The sequence below is a fragment of the Zosterops lateralis genome (assembly GCF_965231275.1).
Source record: "Zosterops lateralis genome assembly, chromosome: 15".
Classification (NCBI taxonomy): Eukaryota; Metazoa; Chordata; class Aves; order Passeriformes; family Zosteropidae; genus Zosterops; species Zosterops lateralis.
The window spans coordinates 1,492,663-1,517,001 of record NC_139775.1 but is presented as its reverse complement, the minus strand read 5'-3'; the positions used below and the strand labels follow the sequence as shown (position 1 = coordinate 1,517,001).

The 24,339-nt window shown below is 45.8% G+C and overlaps 1 protein-coding gene across 2 annotated transcripts in view; it reads left to right on the top strand.

Moving 5' to 3' along the window:
- The first annotated feature begins 15,350 nt into the window (after positions 1 to 15,350).
- USP22 (ubiquitin specific peptidase 22) overlaps positions 15,351 to 24,339 on the top strand; it is a 92,462-nt gene continuing 83,473 nt past the window's right edge. The window contains exons 1-2 of one of the 2 annotated variants that reach the window (XM_083872679.1): positions 15,419 to 15,531; positions 18,974 to 19,108. In XM_083872679.1, the coding sequence (XP_083728805.1) occupies positions 19,085 to 19,108 (24 nt within the window). In that variant the 5' untranslated portion in view covers positions 15,419 to 15,531; positions 18,974 to 19,084. Of the gene's footprint in view, positions 15,532 to 18,973; positions 19,109 to 24,339 lie in introns of both variants that reach the window. The other variant, XM_083872678.1, reaches the window with a different exon arrangement.

Here is a 24,339-nt window from a genome sequence, read left to right as displayed (position 1 = left end):
ACATCTTGCGAAAAGCCAATTTTATAATACACACATATAACATTCCTGTAGGAGAAAAGAGGCATTTTTGCGAGCCTCTTTCAAATCCATGATGGGAGGAAACCCCATTTCTCTGCTTTTCCATGAGCTCTGTGCAGAAATGGGGCCTAAATGTGCAGATTGAAGTCCCCTGGCTCGGGTGCTGGCCCTGCTGAGGGCCATGGAACGTGTCCAGCCCAAAGTCCAAATGTGTCAGGACTCTTGCCCTCAGGAAGGAAAGGCACAGGGAGCTTCTCCACCTCTTGGTGAAGGTTTTTTGTCAGCAGAAAGCACATTTACAGAGGCAGTCAGAGATACTTAAATGTTTCCAAGGGCAGTTAATCCCACATGCCTTTCCCTGTGGACAGCAGCGAGATAAAGGACAGCTTTTTGCAGCAGTTCTTTGAAAGATGGTTTTATCATCAGTTTTTGTGGTAACTTTTTTCTGCTCCTCTCTTCTAACAGGGAAAACAAATTAATTCAAAGCTTCAGTGCTGCTTCATCATTTGTAAGGATCAATATTTCAAGGAAAAGATGAGAAAATAATTCAAAATCTTCCTAAAAATTACTGTCTGAAAGGAAGGATGATAATGCACTTTTTTGACTTCAGGGACAATATGTAATGAAATGGAAGAATCAATAATTTTTTTACACAAATTAACTCAAAAAATAAAACCCAGAAGAAGGTTTATATCATGGCAGCCTTACTGGGAGCTGTAGTTGGTTCAGTCTTCTGAAAATCAGAGCTGGGAAAAGCCTTTTCTGTCCTTTCCCACCCAAGAGGGGCAGCCAGATCTGTAGCTTAATGCACAGGACAGCAGTTACCTGAGAGCTCTGCCCAAGCTGCTCTGGTCATTTCCCTGGTATCTCCCAGGTGTTTATTTTAACACAAATGGCCTGTCCCCAGACTGGCAGAGTTGATTGAAACCAAGTGCCCAGCAAGTCACACAGCAAAGAGTCAAGACTGCAGCTGCAGTTGGAGAGGGAAAATCAGTAAAGTAAAGCTTGACTTTGTTGCTTTGACTGAGATTCCGTTTTCTTAGGTTAATCTAATGTAATCAGTAACAAATTCACCTCTGATTTAAACCTGCTCATTGACATATCACCACTGGATAGGGATTAGATGATTTACTTATGTCAACATGTCTTTGTTCTCAGAACCATTAGTGAAGACTCTACCCTAAATCTAGGACTGGTTTGCAGACTGTGCAAGCCCCAACTGGTAAATGTTGGCAAAAATCTAAAACTATGCCTCCTGTTTTTATTAGCACTCAAATATCTCCTCTTTTCTTTCTCATTTTGTCAGACCACAACTGCAAAGGGTTGGAATCCTTTTAGCATGTTAACACTTCCTTGACAAACATCCTGCTGTTCTCTCACTGCCCTCTTGCAGTGCATGAACACTTTTTTGAGGGGGAGAAAAGAAAAAAGTCTCCAGATTCAAGGATTTGAGTTTTCACTTGTGTCTGGTGACATCTGCTTTACTGCAGTCACTGAATGCAGATCTGCAGCCTTTTAACCCTAATCTCTAGGGCAGCAATTTTGTGCCCTAGTTCCTGTGGGGTCTTATTTGTCAGCCTTTTTTTTTCCAAGGCGTATAAGATGTAGCTTCTTTCTGTAAGAAAAGCTTTGGTTGTTTACCCTAAGAGCAAAGGTCTGGACAGAAATCCCCACAGGGTAACCAACCCCTTCCCCAGGGAAAACATCCTTGAACTGGTTTGAATTGAGAGCTCCCAGTTTCACAGAGCCTGTGGCTGGAAGATGTAAATGTTCAAAAAGCTATGGCAGGATTAAAGATTTTCTTGTCTCAGTCTCTCATACAAGGGTGCAGACTCTCGTCCTCCCCTCCCTGCTCCCATAGTTGGGTTTTCAGGAGTCAACGAAAACCTTCTAGGGTGGTAGGGGAAATAAAACAGACCTAGGATGGAAAACAGAAAAATAAAGGCTTCTCAGACCTTTTCCAATTCTTTGCCTCTGCAGCTGTTTGCAGATTTGGCTGTGTCCCTTTGAGACAGTGACCCAAGAAGACGGTCTTAACTTTTGCCTCAGTTACAGTTCTGGTTTGGAACTGGGCTCTGACTCAAGGACATCAAACTTCTTTCAGAGAACTCTTTCTGGATACTTGGTCACTATTTCTTTCAGCTCTTGTCCCTGGGAGAATTTTGCTGCAGGTTCAGTTCATTGCAGTTCAGTTTTTTTCCACCACCTGAGTATTATTTTTCTTTCCCAGCTATTTTCTATAAGGTTTGTTTGTATTTACTGTCTCCTCCAGAGCCTGCACTGCAGCATTTCCAAGCTCAGTGTGAGAACAGTGTAGACTTAGTGAAACTGCATTTCTGATGTGTGATTGTGCTGCAAATCCCCAATCCTTGCAGATAACCCAAAAGCTGGGGAAGAGGGAGAGGCAGCAATATCCTCTCCTCCTGCAGCTAAAGATCCCCACACTCACAATCATTTTAATGGAGCTCAATGCTTCCAGGGGAGAGAGTGATGTTTTGTCACACACAGAAATGGCAAAGCTGAGGTACCATTTCCATAAAAAGATGCTAATTGTGGTTGTTTCAAATGATGAGGGGACAGCTCAGGCCAACTGTACAGAAGTATTTCCTACCTGCAGCTTCACTGCTCTCAGGAAATCCAACCCTGTCCTTCCCTACTGCCTTTACTTCTTGGTTTGGAGGGGGAAAAGCAGGTATGGGCTGAGGGCTGGGCCCCCAAGAGCTGCAAAGCCACAGGCACATCTGCAGGGGAGCGGAGAGCCCACCCCTGTCTGGGTTTTGGTGGGTCAGGAAGGAGTTAAATGACAACAGAGGGAGAGGCTGTGCTATTGTTCAGGCATCCCTGGGTCCAGGGTGGCTGATCTCTATTCCCGGATCTGCCTCTGGCTTCCTGCACGACCTTGGACCGCTCACTTACCTTTTCTTTTCCTTAGCTCCCAAACTACAACATGGAAATCCTTCTCTTCCTGCGGTGCCTCGTTCCCTGCGGGTTTCAGGGGGGCTGAGGTTCTCTGCTGGGAGATATGGGGAGGGGTGGAACGCGTTTCCACTCAGAAAGATTTAAGGAAGGGGCAGCAATTTTGGGGGCATGTTCCTGTTCATTCAGGTCCAGCACGGGCTGTGCATATTTGAATGATATTTGGGGCTTTTTAGCAGCAAATCTGTGGTGAAAGGCAAATGTTGGTGCAGCTGCCCAGAGCGCTGCCAGCTGCAAGGAGCCCGTTCTTCACTAGATGGTGCTTTGATCAAAGATTTGGATAACCGCAGTTCTTTCTGCACAAAATTTCCTAATTTTTCTTCCCCAGTCTCCATTCCTGCCCCTTTTTCTGTGCTTTAACACCACGGGGGACGCTTAATGATGCTGGATATCGAACGAGGCTAATCTGTGGTACTGCAGGCTCCAAGCACCCATCAGCCCGCCGGCCTCCCGGGCTTTGGGGTTTGAAGTGTGGATCAGTGCTGCTGGGCTGTGGCAGAGAATTGAATTCTTTCCGTGTTTTCTATTCCCATAAGGAAAAGGCTTCAAAGAGCAGGTCCCCTCCCCCTCTCTGCTGGTGAAGGGCATTTAGGGAAGCTGGGAAAGAAATCCAGCCCTGACAGACGCATTTATTTAACAAACCACTGCCTTTCCCTACCTTAGTAGAGGACTGGGTGTTTTTTAAAAAGGGGATTGCTGCTTTTATATCTATCTTTGTATTCAGGAGATGGTTACCTAGCCAAGGTCATTGCTGCTGCATGCCTGGATCGAGCAGCGAGCCATCCTCGTCTTCTTGAACGAGCACTGTTTTCAGTGGGGCTCCCCTAAGAAAAAAAGATGGATGTGGCCAGCGCAAGGTCCCAAGCCGCTGCCGTGCAGAGAAAGCCACAGGAACAGCGTCCCCTTTTCCAACGGCAGCAGAGGAGATGAATGGAGCTGTAATCAAACATTTCCTGTGCAGACATGCACGGGGCTGGGTTGGGCTGTGACAGCCTGTTCCCGGCACTCCAATCCGGCACACACAGCGAGGACCAGGGGCTGGGCCCCCGCCACGTCGCCCCGAGGCTGTCGCCTCCCTGGGGACGGTCCCTGCACCGATGTCCCCGATGCTGAGTGCCAGTGCCCGCGAGCATCCCGGCGGGTTCCATGGCGCACAGCTCCCTCCCCGCGAGGTTTGCCGAGCATTACTGAATGGGGCCGAGGCTGGGGCTGGGGCTGGGGGGCTGCTCTGAGCCCACGGCCACGCTCACAGTGACAGTCCGAGATCCCGTTCCTGTCCCCGGCGCCGCACTAGCCACTGCTGCCAACGCCGAGGCCGCGGGTTCGATCCCCGGATGGGCCATTCACGTCCGAGTTGGGCTCGGTGATCCTTGTGGGCCCCTCCCAGCTCAGGATACCCTGGGATTCTGTGTCTGCACGAGTGTGCCGGCGAGGCCGGTGCCCGCAGCGTCCCGCTCCTCACATGCAGGATGTGCTCATGGCAGCGATGTCCCCAGAGCAGGGACACAGCCATGCCGGACTGCAGTGTGACACAGAACTCCTCTCGGGACCGGGAGCTGACACGGATTTCTCTGTCATTCCTCTACTGTCAGCGTCCCTCTGCACATGCATTTGTTCATCATTATTAAGATATTGATGCTGACTAAACCCTGACCCTGCATCACACAGAAATTCGCACAGAACTGCGGGGCTCGGACTCGCAGGGAGAGTGAGAAGTGGGGACGGGGCATTTCCTCACATCCATTCCATCTGGAGAGCAAACCCCTCTCCCAGTCCCTCCTCATTGACAGGGAATTAACTGCATCACAGGCGCGTGAAGATTGTTTGTTTGTTTGTTTGTTTGTTTGTTTTCCCCCTGAAATGTGCTTGTTTTATTGTTTTCTTCCGATGGAATTTGCCAGCGTGTCCCAAATTACGTGGTTCTGAAATTTAAAAGCAACGTACCTGTGTGGGGGAGAGATTGAGTGGTTTTCACTGTGCAAAGCTGGCTCTTCCTTCCCTCCTCCCTTCTCCCCACATCCCCATGTGCTATGGAGCCAGCTGCTCCCGGAATAGTTTGGGAATGAAATGTCACCATTTGAAACTGGTGAGTCACACTTTTGGGAGGAGGGGAGGAGAGAATCTGAAATCTTGCCGTGTGGCAGAGCGTCTCCCGGTGAGTACAGAGAGATTTTTAAAACCACAGACTCCCTGATGATGGAGTTGAGGGGCTTTGAACAGAGGCTGTTGGGTGTGTCCACGCTGCTCTTCTTTTTTTTGCAGGAGGATCTCGAAATCCTTTGCAAACTTGAATTTTCTTCCCCAACATGCCCACTGCAGCTGGATGCTGATGCCTCCTCCAGCAGCACTGGGTCGTATCCGTCTGACAACACACCTACAGTGACTCTCTTAATTAAGTCTCCCGCACTGCTGCGAGGTGTGTAATTACAGCGAGACCTGACTGAGGCATCCACTCGAGGGACTAACAAAAAGAATTCTTTACCAGAGCAGGGAGGAACAGAACTTTACTGATTTTTAAAAAAATATGTACATATTAGGGGCAGTTTATTAAACAAAGGAGGGTAATTATTCCTATTTTTTTTCTTTCGCCCAAAATTAGGATGATGCCTTTAATATACTGAGCATTAACATAATTAGCTTTTCTTTTCCTACCAGAAGGATACTTGAGAAATTCTGTCTTTTAACAGAGATTACTCTAAAAAAGTGTCCATTAGTGCAAATGGTGGCAATGATCTTGCAAAACGAACTACTGTTTATCAGAAGCTCAGCAGTTTTCCCTCCCTGCCCAAGCCCAGTGACGGATTTTCTTAGTGAAAGGGCACTGCAGTTCAGAATTGCCGTTTTAGGGCGCTGTAACCACCCATCTTCAGCACTCCGCCTGGCAGCTTGGCCCCACAGGTATCAGGAATGGTGTGTCTGGACGTAGCTGTAACACCAATGACGCCTCCCAAAGAGCTGTAGCAGGTCCAGCAGGATAGATTTTGACTTTTGCTGCCCCAGCTCGCTGTCAGAGGTCTCAGTCCTGCCCCTGAGGTGGCAGCTGGGCTGTGCATTCCCCCACACACAGCCCAGGGTATGAATCCAGCCCAGCAATTATTTCAGGTTCTGTTGCTATTCTGAGCACTGGGGTGGCACAGAAAGGAGATGTGCCACCCATCCTGCAGCCCCAGTGGACTCCAGCTGGAGGACAGGGAGAAAGTGGAAACAGTAACATCAGAAATAGCCCCCAGAGGGGCTGTCAACCCTCAGGTCCCACCTTCAGTGGCATTCTGAATTCATGCTGTGAGTAAAACTCCCAAATTGCTCACCAAGCTTGCAGCAAACTTGGTGGGGATTTTGCAAACATAACGCCCTGGAGGGTTTGATGCCATCTCTGTTTTATTTGGAAGACTGAGCTCGGAGCAAGATTTTATGAAGTGTGCATTTCTATCTCAAATTCTAGATACTGTTAACTAGAAACTCACATCCTCCATTGTCACTGGATTTGGCAGAAATCATCCCTGGCTGCAGAAATTTGCTGCAGAGCCTCAGATTTTCTTTAATACAAAATAAAACAACCTCAGAGACAGCCTTGAAAAGTCAAATCCAGGTGCTATTCCATGTGCATTTTCTCAGCAGAAAAGCCTGTTTATTCTCTTAAGTGTATCACTGTGTCCCTTTTTTCTTAACTTGGACTGTCACAGTGATTTTGCACTGCGAGGCTCCACAGAGTCCAACCAGCAATGCTGCAGGAACTGAAATTTGCAGTGAGCCAAGGAGCCAGGTCAGAAAAGGGAGCCCCTCTGGGTACCTGCTGCACCCTCAGGTGTGAACTTGGAGCTGTTCCAAACCAGTAAACTCCTAAGAGACAGGAATGTCAGAGGATCATCAGTTCTGAGGCATACTGATAGCATTTTAGTGCTTGATATTGTCTTACCTCTGTTTGTTCTAGCATAGGTGTCTGCCTGGTAGGTTTAGCTCCCCAGATTCCTGATGGGGATTCCCTTTAGCCTGCAGCTTCCTGCAGATAACTCCCATGATAATGCTGGGAATGATCAGTGTAAATACTCCCTATGGAAAAGCAGCTTGCTTTTCAGAATGAGGTTATTGTCCTTTCAAATAGAGTAACAAAAGACAAATTTACTGAGTATACAACTCACTGAAGCACTGCCTGTTTCTAAGATATGTGATGATTTCTTTAAAACTTGATGGATTTTTGCCCAAATCAAAGAATTTTGTCTCATCACCTACAGTGGGATTTCCCAGTGGGCCTGAGACAACACATCCTCAGCCTCCTGGACCTTGGATAAACTGATACATAATGTGTGGAAGCCTTCCCAACAGGAACAAGAAACTCTGGAAGGCCAAGATTACCACTGATCTGGTTTTTGCGGGGGGGGGGGGGGGGGGGGGGGGGGTCGAGGGAAAGAAAAAGACAACTGAAATGACGTTGGACATTCATTAGCAAAGTATTGTCAGAACACAATAGAAGAACAGACAAAAGCCAGTCCAGATTCTGTGGTATTTCCTAAAGGGCTCCCTCTGGCACACGGCTATTCCCTGCCAATCCTTCTGTATTGTTTTTGATAATGAATAGAAGCTGAACAGATGATTGTTGTATTGTCCACTAAGTGATTCATTTACATTAAATAGTGCTCCAAAAGTAGGCTTTGGGTGGACTTTTTAGTCTCTTCAGTTATTTATTTATACAGTTTAATTACTGTCTTTTAACTCCCCACTGTAATAATTATTTCCTGATTGCTTCAGCTAAATTACTCCTCTCAAGTCAGTGGCCCAACAAGCCCTGACATGAGAAGCAGCATCCATGCTTTTCAAAGGTACTTCATTTGAATGACCACCTCCAGGGAAGTGCTCCTGATTTGGGAAGGTGCTGAGATTCTTGAGCAGGTCCCTGGTGTCCCTGGTGCCGGCATGAGTGAAGCAGAAACTTTGCTGCATAAACCATCACAGTTCCATGAATTTCTGTGTTAACCTCTCAACTCTTGCTATATTTTCACCAAGGTTCTTGATTAACACAGCGCTCTCATTGCAATTTCAGACTTTTCTTAGGGAGGCCAAAACTTTTGGTTTAGTTTGTAGATGTGACAGATGTCTTGTGTTCAAGGGCATGTTGCTGGAGGAGAACTTTAGTATGAGAAAATATTTAGCCCCAAATCCACATCCAGGGCTGCATGACCACTAATTTGGATGTACTAAGGGGTGGGGGAGACTGACATGTACTGAAGGGCTCTTTGATGGCTGAAGAATTTGAGAAAATCAACACTCCAGGCCTTTTAATCTCCAGTCCTTTGAAAGCTGCATGACTTTGTTGAGTGGCTGCAGTTACATCTCAAATTCCCTGATTTTGTAAATATTCTCTCCTCCCTATTCCATGTACAAGGCAGGGAAGCCTTGTACAGAGAGAGAAGAAGGGAGCAGCCCCAACAGTGTTGAGTTGTCCATGTAATGTGGCCTCAGTTTAAACCTCCCAGGGCACAGCAAGGCAGCCTTGCAGGCTGACATTTCCTCAGTCCCCTCTCCTTCCATTTGGGAAAAACAAACTTGCCAGCCCTGTGCCAAAGAAAGAACAGAAGTTTGTTTTGAAGAGTTTAGATGCCTGTACCTGCCAAAATGAGGCCAAGATTGACTTTTTGCAACCAGTTTCCTACCAACTCCTCAGCCAAATGAACACAGAGGACAAGAATATTCCAGTTCCACTGTAGCCTTCCAGCTCCTTGCCATTCTCTACTGCTCTGGATACAGAAACTGGGCAGAAGCCACTGTGTGACTACCTAAGCTTTAGGTTTCCCTCTGTGTCACATTTTTGTGACCCTGCTCCAGAAACTACCTGTGGTTATAGCAAATTCCCCACCCTCAGGATCCTCCTGAGCTTCAGCCTTCATCTGGGATATGTGGCATCATCATCATCATCATCAACCCAGATGAGAGTCGGCAAACACAGAAGTAAAACCATTCCTCCTTCTGCATAAACCCACAAAGCAGTGCCAGGGTTTCCCCTGCTGGCTTCCACTTTAACCTGCAGCGTTGCTCTCCCTGTGCTCCTGCACTCCCAGGGGCCCGGATCGCTTTGAGCTCGTGGAATCAAACCCTACATTAGCAGCCCCATAATAGCTGTGCTCAGTGGAACCCAGCTCCCTTCATTAATCAGAAAATGAGAGTTGTTTTCGTACATTTGAGAAGCTAATTATTTAAGTGCTGGGAATTAAGCCTCATCAGATGCTGGTGACTGAGTTTGGTTTTGCATCCCAGGGGATGGAAGGAGACCAAGGGAAGCTGGTTTTGTACAGGTGAGCAGTACAGCAACTCACCAGTCCTAGAGCTGGGAACAGATCCCTGTCTACGTGATGCACAAAAGCCCCTCTCTTTGTACACCTCTGCTCTTCCAAACATCATCCAGTGACTCAGAGAAGCTGTGGATGCCCAGAGAAGTTATGAATGCCCAGTCTCTGGAAGTGTTCAAGGCCAGGTTAGATAGGGCTTGAAGCAACCTGGTCTACTGGAAAGTGTCCCTGCCCACAGCATGGAGGTGGAACTGGATAATCCTTAATGCCTCTTCCAATCAAAAAACTATTCTGTGGTTCTTCCCATTCAAAGACAATTTTTAATCACCACTGATCAAATAATTCTATATATAGGGTTTTATTTTCTCCTACCAGGAAAATGTGTGCCCTACTTGAGGCTGACATGATCTTGGTATTTTGCAATAAATCAATATTGCCTTGTCTCAAGTGGGTTTTTAGAAACGGAAATGAGCTCACACCATTTGTTCTCCTATAATCAGTTGTCCTTCAGCCTTACCTTTGACCACCATACTCAAAGAAGGGTTTAGACAGAAATGCTGCTCTATGAGAGCAAGAGACCTTCCAGTGCCTTGGGAAACAGAAGATGAACTGGGTGAAAACCCCCCTCGTCTGTGAGAAACCACAGATGAGGCCAGATCTGCTTTTCTCAACAAAGTTTTTACAACAGAATGACTTGCAACAGTAGATGGGTGCTTTTGACATTCTTCCCAGAAAGTGACAGAAAACCTATTGATGCTATTGCCAAAAACTATAGGCTAAGGAACAGGGACTTGGTTCCTGGATGTCACTGGATGGATCCCCTCTTCATTACAAGCAGCTTGCCAAGAGCAAATATTTCATTTTTTGTGGAGATAGCCAATGTCCTGTGTTGTCTTCAGAGACTGAGGGAGCGAACTGCTCTGTGTGTTCACTTGAAGCCAGATGTTAAAGTATTGTCTGGATGTAATTGGCTTGACAAATAGCAGGAGTGACATTTTAGCTCCATTCAAGTCAGTGGCAAAATTCCTGTTGAGTTCAGCTGGGGCCAAGATTTCACCCTCTGACAGTGCTGACGGGAAATCTAACGAGTGATCTTCAGAGAAATAAGCACAAGCATTGTGGTTTTTTAGGACTATTTTCAATCCACGGGCCATGAATCCTGTGAGTCTTGTGCACTGCTTTGAAGAGGTCTCAAAGACAAGGAATTTTAGTGTCAGTACCTTTAAATTTGCTCTTCAGGAGGCCATGATTCCAAGGGAGAATGTCAAGAGTTGATGGGAAGTTGGAAGTCAGCCTGACCCACTGAAATCCACCTATCTGTGCAGTCCTTGGACTGACAATCATCTCTCTGGCAGGATCTCCTCAGCTGAATCCATCCTTTATCATGGAATGTTGTGGATTCAAGGAACCACTCTGTGTCCTATGCTAAGACTAAGCCACATGGAAATCTCTGCTCTGGCACCTACCAGGTGCCATTACCAATGGCTTGGGATGAAAACAAGGCTTTTTAGAGAAGCTGGTATAGCTAGGGCTTTACAACCCGTTTGATTTTGTAGCAAGGTCAGTTCTCCCTCCCCAGGATAAATGACAGGTACCAGTGTTTCCCTACAGACCTGCAGGTGTCTGAGGTAACTTAGTAGGGATTCAGAAGCAATCAGCTCCAGGCAGAATCACACAATGGATTCTGCCTGTGCTATCTCCAGAGCTTTAAGCCCTGCAGCCAGACCTACAACCTCATCTGCTTTAGGGCCTTTGGGTTAAGCAATGGAAGTACTACTTGGATGGAAATTTACAATGCTTGGATGACAAAAGGCTTGAGCTCAGGGGGAAAAGAAATTTCCTGAAGATTAAAAATAGGGTAACTTTTAAGAAGTAAAAGTGTTCTCTTTAGGGTTTAAAGTATTTTTTCACTGTGTGTTTTGGTAAACAGAGCTGTTCTGTAAGTTCTTTCCTTTTAGAATGTGGAAGAACTTGTATTTTTTAGAGTGCCTGAAAAAATGCAGGAGAGGTACTGAGGAATCTTCACGTATTCTGTATTGGTTATTAGCATGGAGAGCCCTTGTGCTTGCAGGAGCAGAGCTTCTGAACATCCCCCTTCAAATCCACTTGTAGAGCCAGGGGCTTCAGCCTCCTTCAGATTATAAGTGAAACTTAGGCCAGCTTCACTTATAATCCTGGGCTATGGGAGGAATCCTACCCAAATCCTTGATGGTGCTCATACACGTGATCAAAGGGAAAGGTTCCTGTTTACCTGAGAACTAAATTGGACATTTTAACACACATCATGGCAAGGCAGGCCCAAGTGATGAGGTAACAGTTGATTCATGGCTGTCCAGAGGAGTCTAGAAGTGCCACCTTGGGATGACATGGATAGAAGAGGCAGTTACTTTGCTTTTCCATGTGAAGAATGCTGCTTCTCCCCAGCTGAGCTATCATGGAATGCAGATGACTCTCTGGAGGAAGACTTTGCTGCACATTTGCAGTGTGTTTTAGCTACTATCAACATTTATATTCCACTGGCATTTGAGGGTAAGCACTAATTAGCATAATCATCAATGCTTTAAAATTAAAAATTCTTCCAAGAGACACAGGAGGGATTGAAACTGTTTCCTTCCCCCAGAGGCAAATCCTTTCCCAAGCTATCTGCTGCACCAAAAGGTTTTATTCTAGAAACATTCTCAAGCTATGCCCAAGAGTAAATTAAACTACAGCAAACTTGTAAACTCATGTGTGTGTGTGTGCGTGTGTGTGTGTGTGCAGCAAGCAGGCCCTGATTTGACAATTACTACCTGACAAAATGTTGTCACTGTTTTCCACTCCTATTTTGTTTTGGCCACTGCTATGTGCTGTTGTGTCACCTTTAGTGTGTGGGCTGCAACAATCAAGAAGTGTTTGTAGAGTTGGAAGTTTTTATACTTCATAGGAAAGATCCTGGTTTCTTCACAGGACAGAAAGCAAAGGGTTTAATGACCTTTGCTTCAAGCCCCCCAAATCAGGAGCTGGCCTCAAAAAATCTCAAAAGCCACTGTTTTCTACACTGTTCCAAAGTGGATTTTTACTCTGGTTCCAATTTACCCTAAGTTGAATTTCTAGTGTAAATAAACCACTTTTATGGCAAATAAGGTTCCAAGGAAACCTTGGGGGAAAACTTTAAGTTTGAAAGGTAACATCTATACTTTGGAAATGTCCCCTAAGAGCTGATCTTTAAATTTCTACATTGCTGCCTTTGAGAAGTGACAGTGAGTCTCACCGGGATGGGTGTCCTCCATGTGGGCTCTTTGTGGCTCAGAGGATGCTCCTCACACCCTCAGCAGGGCCAGAAACCTCCAGGACAGGAGAGATTAACCCTGCTAATTAATTGTTCTGGAAGTAGCCAGGGAGAAAGATCATGTGGTTTTGTTTTTTTTTCCAAAGGTTCTCTCTTTGAGAACCACTAAAAAAATGTAGGTGTTTCTTAAAACAATTTCGTTTAAACTCACAATTCCTGTTATTTCTGCACCACACCCTACAGGGAGTAAACACAGGGACTCTGCAAGACAGAGTGGAACAGAAATCTCTGTGAAAATTTCAGAGTCTGCAGGACATTGAACATATGTATTGTCTCTTTGGTATCCTGTTTTTTCAGCGAGATGGACTTAAATTTCATTGGCAGAAATTCTCTCTTTTATCTTTATCTCCTGTTTTCATGTGGTAGCCATGGAGAAAAGCCCCAGATTAGTAACAGTAGGTTGGTACAGAATAAGAATAACTTTCTGCTTGTATTTAGACTGTAGCAGTATCAAGGGCTTTGTAAATATTCAGAGAATAATTATTAGATGCTGTTAGTACACTGATCACCCATCCAATTCCCTTCTATGCACCTTGAGATGGCAATCCCTAACTTCCCTCTTTTCTGAGGGATGTTTAGGTGATTTTCACAGGGGAGAGTCTGGCTCTCTCTGACCCCTCCTTTTGAAAACTGGTTAATTCTCCTGGAAGTTGGGTTAGCACAGGAAGGATGTGCAGCACCAATTCCTGTTCCCTTCCCGAGAGGTGTATGCTGCACTGTGATGACTTAATAGGTCTACTCATTATACAGGGTCAGAGAGAGGGTACAGCCTCCCTCCAGATTCCACTCATAATCTTCGGAAACATTCAGTGCAATCTGTGTACACAGTGGGATAATCAGGCCCTCTCCTGACTCTTGGCATCTTATTTTTCCACCTGTGGGGCAATTCCAGGTTTATCGCTGGCGCGTAATCCCCAGACTGCATGGAAGAAGGATTTCTGGGAGAGGATAATAAGTAGTGTGAGCCAGGAGATTCAACAATTACAGGTGTCCCACGCAGAAGGACATTGTGTCCCGCTGCTGCCTCAGCCTGAGGGCACAAACCCAGCTCTTTTCTTAGCCCTGCTGTGCCACCAAACCTTCTAGCTATGTACAAATCATCTAAGGTTCCTACTACCCACCTTGCTTTCTTTTTAAAACAGCAGCACCTCTGGAGGAAATGGCAAGTCCTCAGGTGATTGTCACAAATTTTTGTATTTGTTTCTTGCAAGCTGCAGCAGCAGGTCAGGAAAGTGGACACTGTACGAAAATCTGCAAGGGTGAGGATTTCAAGGTTACTGCTCCCGAGGAATGTGATTAGCACGCACTGAAAAATGGGATTGGTGAAATAATGTGGTGGCACTTCACCGTTTATTTCCTTGTTGCAGTGCTCAAAGCCTCCGGTCTCTCTCTTCAGAAACCACGGCACAATTCCCATCCTTTCCCTCCTGCCTCACTCCATTATGTGGATATATGCCTCCATATGTATATGTATGCCTCCAGCCCTATAGTGTGTGTGACATACAAGCCGAAAATTATGTACCGATTCCAACATTTTTCACTGTCTTCCCATTTCCTTGTATAGGAAAAAGCTGATTTAACACCAGTTCTGATTATACATCGCTTTTGTTTCTTCCCTATGGAAACACCAGGATGCAGGCTGGTGGTATGGAGGGACCATATGTGGTCCTGGGAGCCCGTGGGAGCGCGGCACGGAGCTTCTCCCGGGAGCCCGGCGACCCCGCTCCCCTCAGGAAATCCCTCTTCCCTCAGGAAACCACTGAGGGAACAGCGAGAGCGGGACCAGCGGATGTGACAGCTGCGCAGGCTGTTCTGGGAGGAACCGCCCCCTCACGGCCACCGCCAATCCACTCTCCGCTTGCAACGCAACTGATGTCCATCTTAACTAATCACACCGCCGCTCCCACCACATAGACCCCACCTATTATTTCAATTGGTCAGATAACCTGTCAATCGTGCGGGAGGTCCCGCCTCTTTCCGGTGGGGGAAATGCTAGGTAGGAAGGGTGGAGAGGGAGAGAAAGGGAAAAGAACCAATGAGACACTAGAGATGTGTAGATTGACAGCTAGGAGGACCAATCGTCGCGCTCCTTTTCCCCCGCCGCTCCCTCCCTCGCGGGCGGCGGGGCAGAGGAGGCGCTCCTCCCGCACCTTCCCCGTTGGTCTATCCCACTCCGGGCCGGGCGGGCTGGGTTGAGTGAGCGGCTCGGACCATTGCTCGCGGCGGGCGGGGGGAGCGCGGGCGAGGCGGAGGAGGAAGGAGCCGGCGAAGGAGGCGGGGGGGCGGTTTAAAGGGACAAGAGCCGTGCGGGCGCCGTTGGGGGAAGCAGGAGCGGCGGCGGGCGGGGACTCGCCCCCTTCCCCACACACGCCCGCTCACACCGCGGCCGGGGTCGCCGCCGCCAGCGCCCCCATCCCCTCCCTTCCCCTCCGCCCGCCGCTTCCACAGCGGCCTCTATGAGGTAGAAGGGAGCGGCGGCCACTCCGGGGGCGGCAGCGGCCGCTACAGCCGCCGCCTCCTCCTTCTCCTCGCCTCAGAGCGCCCCATCTTTGTGTGTGCGGGAGAAGGGCGGGAGGGAGTGCGCGCTGCCCGCCCGCCGCGCTTTGTTCGGAGCCGGGGGGCCGTGGCGGAGCCCCGGCTCTATGTGCCAGCGGCTCCCCGGCGGCGGCGGCGTGAGGGGCCGGAGCCCCTGAGGGCGGGGGGGCCCCGGCCCGTGTCGGTGCTGCGGGGCGGGGGAAGGGGCCGGCTCGCTGCCCGCCGGCCCGGCCCGTGTGCGGGCGGATTGATGTGGGGGGGTCTGACATGAGTCCGCCGGCGGCCGGGTGCTGCCATGTGACCGGCTTCAAGGTGGAGAACTGGAAGCAGAACCTGCGGGCGATTTACCAGTGCTTCGTGTGGAGCGGCTCGGCCGAGACCAGGAAGCGCAAGGTACCGGGGGCGGCTCGCATCCACCCCCCTTCCCTTCCCTTCCCTCCCCTCCCTGCTTCCCTCCCTCCCCGACCTACCCACCGCCGCCTCGGGGAGGGGACGGGTCCGGTCCCCCTCCAGCCCTCCCTCCTTCCCTCCCCACGGGGCAGGTGGGCCCGAGCTCCCGCACGCGGTCCCGGGGGAAGGGAGGAGGAAGCGCTCGGTGTCTCCGGGATGGCGAGGGGGAGCATCGGGATGGAGGAGGGAACCGGCCCCGGCGGGGCCTCCCTCCCTGCCACCTGCCCCGGCGGCTTTTCCGCAGTGGGGCTGTTCCGCAGCGCCGCCGCTTCCTCCTCCTCCTCCTCCCGGAGGTTTCCCGGAATACCGGGGGGAGGGGAGGCCCGGGGCACCGGGCACGTCCGGCCTGTGGCGGAGCTTTGTGGAGCCCCGCGGGGCCGCGCCCCAGCCCGGGGGGCTGCGCGGAGCACAATGGCTGGGAGCGGGTCCCGGCGCCGGGGGCTGCGGCTCGCTCGGTTAGGTGTGTTTTTCCTTTAAAAAAAAAGGCAAAAAAGCTGCTCGTGCTTACAATCCACTTGGAAAAGGGGATTCCTGTTCTGGTGAGGCGGGGGAGAAGGAAGTGGCTCAGCCTGGAGTACAGGCAAGGGCAGGAGGGGTTTGCTCTGGGAGCTGTTGGCGCCTGGGAAAAATCCCTGTAAACCAGGAAAAAGCAGGAAGAGTGCTTTTCCCCACCTATCTCCTATAATAACATCCTTATACATATCCATGTTTCTGGAGGGCTTCTCTCTGCGTTGTGCAACTAATTACTGTTTTTCTCTAGAATCAACTAGTTCTTACTTCAAAGTGACTTGGCAGATTTCTGTCAGTCGTCGCATTGGTTACTGAGGAGGGGAAGGCAGTAGCTGCACGGAGCAAAACTTGGGGTTTGGGACAGCACGGATTGTGTTTTTGTTGGAACAACCCATTGAAAACTTTCTGATCCCAGTGCTTTGCATTAAGCTGCTCAGGTTATTATTTGTAACTGAACTAGAGCATGAAGGATGGACTTTAGGGGTGAGGTGCCAAACCATTTTTCTGTGTTCAGTTCATGTTCTCAGGTTAATCCAATTTCCCATTTTTTTTTACCTAAAGAGGAAAAAATGGAATCTGCGAAGGAATACATTTTAAGTGGATTTAATTACTTGATAGCCCTGCAAAGTAGAGCCAGGCTTGTTTTAAATATTTTACAATTCCCTACAGGTCAATATTATGAAGTATGTTAGTCAAAATCTGGGTTTATGTAGTCTGTAGCATGTTAAAATACAGATTGGGATATAGTAGATGGTGCTTTCAGCTTAAATGGAGAAAAAATTGTGTATGTGCTGTGGAAGAAAAAAATGGCAAGTGAGATATGAAGATGTCTCAGACAAATACAAAGCAAGTTCTATGTGGAAGAATGAAAATAACATTTCATTAGCAAAATTACCTTTTTCTAAATATGGAGCATCCTGTGTAACCTGCATACCTCTTGTGTGCTGCAACAGCTTTTTCCTTCTGAAATCTAATGTAGGGATGTGTTCATCATTGCTTGAGAAAACAGCTGGAAATACAGAATATTCCATTGTAATCAATCTGTTCTCACTTCCTCTTTGTACAGCCAGGCTCACAAAGCAGAACAGGATTGTTTCAAAATTATCTGTCTGCCCAGGGAAAACACCAGTTTTCCTAATACATGCTAAAAATGCTTTCCTCCCTCCCCTTTTTTTTTTTTAAAGCAGGTTGCTAGTATGAAAACAGTTGAGTTTCTGAATCTGGCCCACCTGAAATATGTGGGTGTACGTGATCAATAGAGGAGAACATTTTGAGCAGCTAAATTTGGATTCAATTCCCTATGTTTGTAAGGATTGAAGAAAGTATATCAATTACAGTTATAGTACTTTATTCACCCCTTATGTATATGCACATGAGACCTTCTTCCGTGGAATTTTAATTCACTGAAATTCCCTGTCCATATGTGTGCCTTACAGTTTTACATGGAAAGTTAGAAAAATGGTATTTTCTGCTTGGTGGCACATTAATAGTCTAATAATAAGAAATAAAATTACCTAGATAGTCCATATAACTGGAAAACAGTCCTTTGTCCTTTAATAGCTTACATACACATATATTATATAGATGTTATATATATATATATTCTAGGAGCAAGCTGCAACTGCTTAAGAGCACCCATTGATGGAGATTCTTTGTAATCCTAATCATCAAAATGATGAGGCTAAATTAAAGGTTTATTAGCAGGTGATATTCTTTTTATTGCACGATCAAGGACAGTCACATTATATGTTTATCACAGGAAACCTTCCATATATATAGAATTGAGCTTATGGAAGGCACTCGGCAATTTCACTGTTGTTCAGATGAAGGTAGGTGTAAAAATGCCTTGGCTGTTGGCGAGAGCCAGATGTAAACGGTTCTGATTCTAGAATGGTAACTACTATCCCTCCTAAGCCTGCCTTAAAAATCCAGGGAGCAGTGGGAACTGCAGGGGGCAGAAAGGGTCCGTTCTCCTGCGTACCTAGGCTGCATTCTGCCTTGGCAGACCATTTTAGTGCTCTGCTATTCGGTTTTAATACGCACCTTTTCTGTGAATAAGCTTTTACGAGCTCCAGCTCGCGCTTCAGTTTGCTTTACAGCCAGTGCTTCCAGCAGAATGGCTCTAAAGCCTGGTTTATAGTGGGAAAGCTGTCTCCTGAATGTATATGTCAATCCTCAGTCAGAACCAAGAGGTAATTATGTATGTGCCTTTGTAGGCACTGGGATTCTGGTGAAGATTTTCGGAGTGTGTTTGCTCTTGGAGCGTTGGCCATGCCGGGATTTGAGCTGTCATCACGGTGCATTGTTGTACCCACACGGAGGAGTGAGGCTGTGACTTGCCTCATCTCACTGCATCTTGGCCAAACTCAAGTGCAGCACTCATACAAGCTGTCCTAGGCACAGGGCTTGCCCTGGTGTAATTGTGCTGCTGGTGGTGAAGCCTAAGGAAAGACAAAACTGTCACCCTGGAGAGTGGAACAGGAGAAGAGGGAGAAATCCAAAGGCTGACTCTTGAAATTGTAGTTATTGTGATTAAAAGTTGGAGCTAGGTTTTAGGGCTCAATTTGTGTGTAAGGTGACCCAAAATTAGGGTGCCCTGTCTCATTGTTGGGACTTTGACTTGTAATTCTTGATTTTTAATTTGCCTTAGAATCTGTTTAATAACCTGATGGCAAAACTCGTGTTTCTGTAGGTCCTGGACTTTACCTTGAATATTTTGATGTGAAAATTACCTCACACTTAATTAAGTAACACTCCAGAAGAGGTTCTTAAATTTGTCACCACTACTCCCCATTCAGGAATTAAAGAGCAGACAGAAGATGCTGAAAAGGCTTGTGCCAGACCTTCATGTCAGCTTTTTCTATTTTTTTTGTAGGGTCACACTTGAAACACTTGGGTTATTCCTTTAGAATTACAGAGGAGAAAAATCTGTTTTGCAGTGCTGAATGTAGCTTTTGTCCCCATCAGTGGGCAATTACACATGTAGATGCATCTTTGTGTCCAGGAGTTGGTAAGTAATGGTTTCATTGCTGGAAGGGCAACTGAATTTATGATTAAATTCCCTCTTCCTGCACTATAGCCTTGGAGGAAAACTGTCTCATTCTGAATGGTTCTTACTATCACTGCCCTGAAAAGGCTCTTGATGATAGAAGTAAACTGGTCATTGTGACCACAGTTGTGATATGCGCAAGGTTCTGTGTGGAATTTCAGAATGTTTGTTCAGTGCTTCAGCCAATAGATCAAAGAATAATTGCCTGTCAGGGGCTGTGCACTCACTGACAGCAGCTGTGTTCTGGCGTATTTCTGCCTCTTTGAGAGCTTCTCTTGTTTTTCCCATTATTCCCTCTTTACATGGGTCCTGCAGACCAATTGATCCTTTCCTTTTATAGGTCATGACTTTTTGTCAAGTATCATTCTCCCCATGAATTTGTGACTTCAGTGTGTGGTTCCTTGTAATATTTTGACATATAATCAATTCTTAGACTTAAACCTGGAATTACTTTGGTTCATTTCCTAACTTTCAAAGTAGAAAAAGCTTAAAATAACTTAGCAGATAACTGCCATGTCATGTTTTCAGTAGAAAGTATTGTGGTTCACAATCAGTGTGTCATGTTCTTGCTAAAGCCACCTTGCAGTCTTCAGGGTAAGGTATTGGTGGAACTTCTCATCTTGTGCCTGTTGAGGCACGTTTGCTCCCCAAGGGCCTTGCCCCATGTACCTGTCCAGGAACAGGTAGGTGTTGCTTAGGTGATTTGCTTTGTACTGTAACCAAGGGGCCAGGAACCTCACCAGGCTGTGCCACCATTGCAGGCTCAGTGTTTGGATTGCTTAAATTAATGAGGAGATCTTAGCTTGTTTTTCTTTAAGGTTTTTAGTGTGTGCACCAAACTTCTGGATTACAAATCCTGCGGAGCATTTGAAAGAGGAGTCCAGGATTCAAGAAACATGTCTCTTTTTCAGCTGTGTACTCTGCTCTGGCAGCCTAAGTGAACTGTCTGATTGACTCAGGAAGGATGTTCTTCTTTGCCATGTGCTGTGGGAGCTGCCTTCTCCCTGAAAGCCCATGAGAAGTGTCAAAGTCAACTGCAAGCTTCATCGTTCAGGAGGTCTCCAGTTTCATACCTGAGCAAATCTTCCTTAGTTCTTAACCACTAAGGATTACAAAAGTCCTTAGACCTGCTGAAGGTAATGTTCTCTTTCCTCTCAGTGTGAAGACAAGACCTTTGGGTATCTGAGAGATACCCAGACATGAGGTTTTAGCTCCAGCAGAGCTTTGTGTATGTGGGACATGCCAGATTGAGAATGCTCCACTGAGCTTATATCTCTGGTGCTGAAGAGCATAATGGGAGACCTTCCTCTTGCTAGTGGTGCTAATCTTTATTTTGTATCCTGTAGCATGTTTTTTTTTAAAGTCACTTGTTGGTTTCTGGGCCAAAGGTTAGGAATTAGTCTTGCACTGTGAGCTTGAAGGTGGTGAATAGAAATTCTTAAGTTGTGGGATCTGAACCATCAGGACTTCTCTGTTTTTTAACATGGATTGGAGCGACAGTAAATGCAGTTTTCTCCCTACTTGCATTTGTTCCCTGTTGTAGAGCAAGAAGATGGATCTGCACAAGCTGATGAAGGGAAAAATAGGGATATGCTGGACAAGAAGGCTTATTTATTTTTTTCTGTAGTCTTATCAGCAGTCAAAGGTTTGCTCATAGCCAAGCTGTTTGTCAGAGTAGTTGTAGCATCTCTTTAATTTTGTGTGCAGTCAATGATTTTATTTGCTTAATGCTGAAAGCTTTTAAACTGAATTGAATGCGAGTAGTGTGAAGGTGAGCTGGGTGGAATGGCTTTGTTTGATTTGCCAGACTATCTGTTGAGCTTTATTTTAAGCCATCAGAGCTTTAAACCCCAAACAAAGGTTAGGTGATAGCCTCATTTTTTTTTTCGAGCCTTAATCTGTAGAGTTAAGGTGAAACCAGAGCTGCAAATTGCTTGCAAACCTTGTACTCTCCTCCTTTCATTTGAGGATTTTCTGTTTCAGTAGCTGGTGTTACGAATTTAGAGACAAAAGTTACTGACTGGTAATGGAAGTTTTCTGCTTGTGGGTTGCTGAGTCCCCTTCTGAATTATTGCACCTTGAGCTCCGCAAAAAGAGTTTTCCTTTGGGAGGGACTCTAGGGATCCTTCTTCCTAACAAATGCTCTTGCAACTGTTAGCTTGATTCCCAGTGGTGGCTGATTTGTTTTAAACCAGAGAAAGATTAAGTCGGTTTAAAACCTTTTGTTTCCCACATTAAACCAAGCTCCCACAGATTTTCCTGTTCATATGCAGATCTATGAATTCTTATGAACTATGAATTTTTATGAAGAAACTTTGAGGTTTTTTTTTCCTTTTTCCTGGTAGATATAGGGCACTTTTTTTTTTTTTTTTAACCAGCCACACATTTCCATTTCACTTCACTGAGTGCTACTTAAAAATGGTGGGTTTAGGGGTTTTTATTACTTATATTCCCATGGTTCTCCAAGTATTTGTGAGGTGTCTGTAGCCTGCAGCATCATCCAAGGTGAGGAGATACATACGTCTTCTTATTACACATCAGGTATAGTGGCATCTGGAGAAAGGCAGTCTGAAGGTGACCCATATGCATTTCATTGGCCTGTTCAAAACATCATTAAAAAAGAATTTTTTTTTCCCCACCATGCAAACAGTCATTGTTAGAACCTTTCTAGACTTGGACAGAAGGAGTTGCCTGGAGCCACTGTCTCCAGTCTCTTGTTAACCTATGGACAATGGAGCAAGTGAGTGAAATGCTATAATGACATTACAGTTTATTCTGTTATCCTGGACTGTGTTGTCAGCAAGCAGTGTTGGAGCATAGGGAGAGCCATATGTTATCCGAGAGGCCTGAATTGGGAACCTTTCCTTAGCAGAAACAGTTCTAGAAGCTGATAGATTTGTTCTGACTCGATGAAAGCTCTGTCTTGGTAGTTGTATTCTCTTACATATTGATTTGGCAGTCCTTTATGTACACTCGGCTTAATTCAAGCTAAGAACTTTGCTGCATTAGCTGGTAATAGAATCAATGTTATAAAGAGTTACTCCTTGCAAAATTGACCTGCATTCTGTTTGGGAGTGGGACCACATAATGCAACTGGCACAGCAGCTCAAGAATGATCTGTGGTTTACTTCGGTGCTGGAGAGGTTGCCACGGTGCTGATGTCTCTCATTTAAGATAAAGAATCATTTTATCTGTCTCAAGACCTATTTGAGGATCTGTAAAGTGAACTGTTACCAGACACCAGTTGACTCAAAGTAACCTGAGATTCACTTTATCAGTTGATAACTGATTAGCAGCAAGCAGTCTGTCCTGTCACATTCTTTTGTGTGTGGAATACAGCAAATATTTTACTTTAGATTTTCCATTTTTCTACTTAAGTAGAATGTTCCTTAAGGTTTGGTTTTATTTTTCTTAAAACCTCTCAGTGATATGTAATGGTAATGTAAAACCCATAATTTTTTTTTTTGCCTATCTGTGCTACTTTTAAAGTTGGTAAAGAGAACTTTTTCCCCTCCTCTTATTCTTCCTTTCCTGTGTTTAATGGAGCTTGAAATTAACGTGGTTCTTCTTGTCTACCTCTTGCATAGTATCACTGGTGATGTCAGCACATCCCTGGTGGGAAGTATATCTGTAAAGATCTACAGTGCACTAAATTTGTCATTGAATAAAAAAAAAAAAAAAAGGATTTTAGACAAGGTGAAACTCAAAAGAGAAAAAAAGTGGATTTTGGTAACAAGAGTTGTTTTCAACACCACTTAAAATGTGTTTTTCTAATGTGGCTGTTGAGGCTAATGCAAGTTTTTATATCCTGATATGAATTCTGACATTAAACATGATAAATATATTAAATATTCTCATGTTTAAAATAGTGGTGAGAGGCAGCTCACTGACACTGCTTAGTAGTTATTCTGAAGACAGAATTGGGATTTGACTGAGTTGAAATGGTCTTGTCCTTGTACCATGCTGGTTTTGCCATGGTTGGTTTGAACACACAGCTGACCTCTTCTGCATTTACATGTAAGATGTGAAATTACAACTATTCATACTTTCAGTGAGTTGCATTTATGTAGAGTATATTAATCTACATTTCATTTAAGAGGTCATTGAAATAGCTCCTCTTTGTCATCAGCGCCTTCATCTGGAGTTTATTGCAGCTCTTCCCTGGTATATTAAACCAAGTTTTCATCCATGTATTAATCCATAGTTTAAAATGTATTATATTTAAAACTGATCTAGTTATTAGTCCCTTTATTTTTCTTAAACACATAAAAGAGGCTGCAGTATTTGAATGTAGTTGAGTGGTGGGGATGATGGGGTATCAAACACCCGTGTGGCACCGAGCTCCATTTGCCTCGCTTGTCACTCAGAAGTTCATGCATCCAAGTAGCCCCTTTTAAATAGGGTTTGGCTTTGGATTCATCTCACTGAATTGACTGCCAGGCCTTTTATATGTATGTTTTGCTTCTGTTTTTAAAGGGCTTTTGTTTTTGCATCAAGTACAGACTTGAATTACTTCAGTGTTTATCAGCACAAGGAGAGAAAGCAGCAGTTTATAAGCTTTATTTTTGCCTACCTCTCCCTTGCCAACTTCTATTTAAAAAGTATCTTTCCCTCCTTGTGTCTTTGTACAACCTGATGTTATTTCACAAAGTTTGTCTAATTACAGTTTGTGCTTCTGGCCTCTGCAATCAGCCTTGTTATTGCATTGCCAGTCAGATTTTAAGGGACCTTGTCTTCAATACACTTGGTAAATAAATGTGAGATTTATTGCACAGCAGATGTATGATGGCTCAGTAAGTGCAGACAGCTGAGATAGCTGACTGATTTCAGTACCTCATTTGTGTTAGGGGAGCTTTTGTGACCCTCTGCCCTCCAGGGACAAATGCAAAATTTGTCTTAAGGTTTTATGTTTTTCTTTGCTGTGCTTCATTATTTTCATATTACTGCCCAGTTTTGCTCTGAAATGGATCTGTGTCCTGTTGGCAGCTGGTGACCAGGGTGAACTCTCATTCACATTGGCTTCTGTGCATTGCTGACTTCTGCCATGCTCCCTCAGCAAGCATCCCCTCCCCAGAGCTTATTACTGGATATGTTTATCTGCATGATGAACACTCAGTTCTTTGATCACTCATGGCTGCATTTTGTGTTTTTGATTGTGAGATGATCTTGATGTGGAGAACAGGATGAGAAAT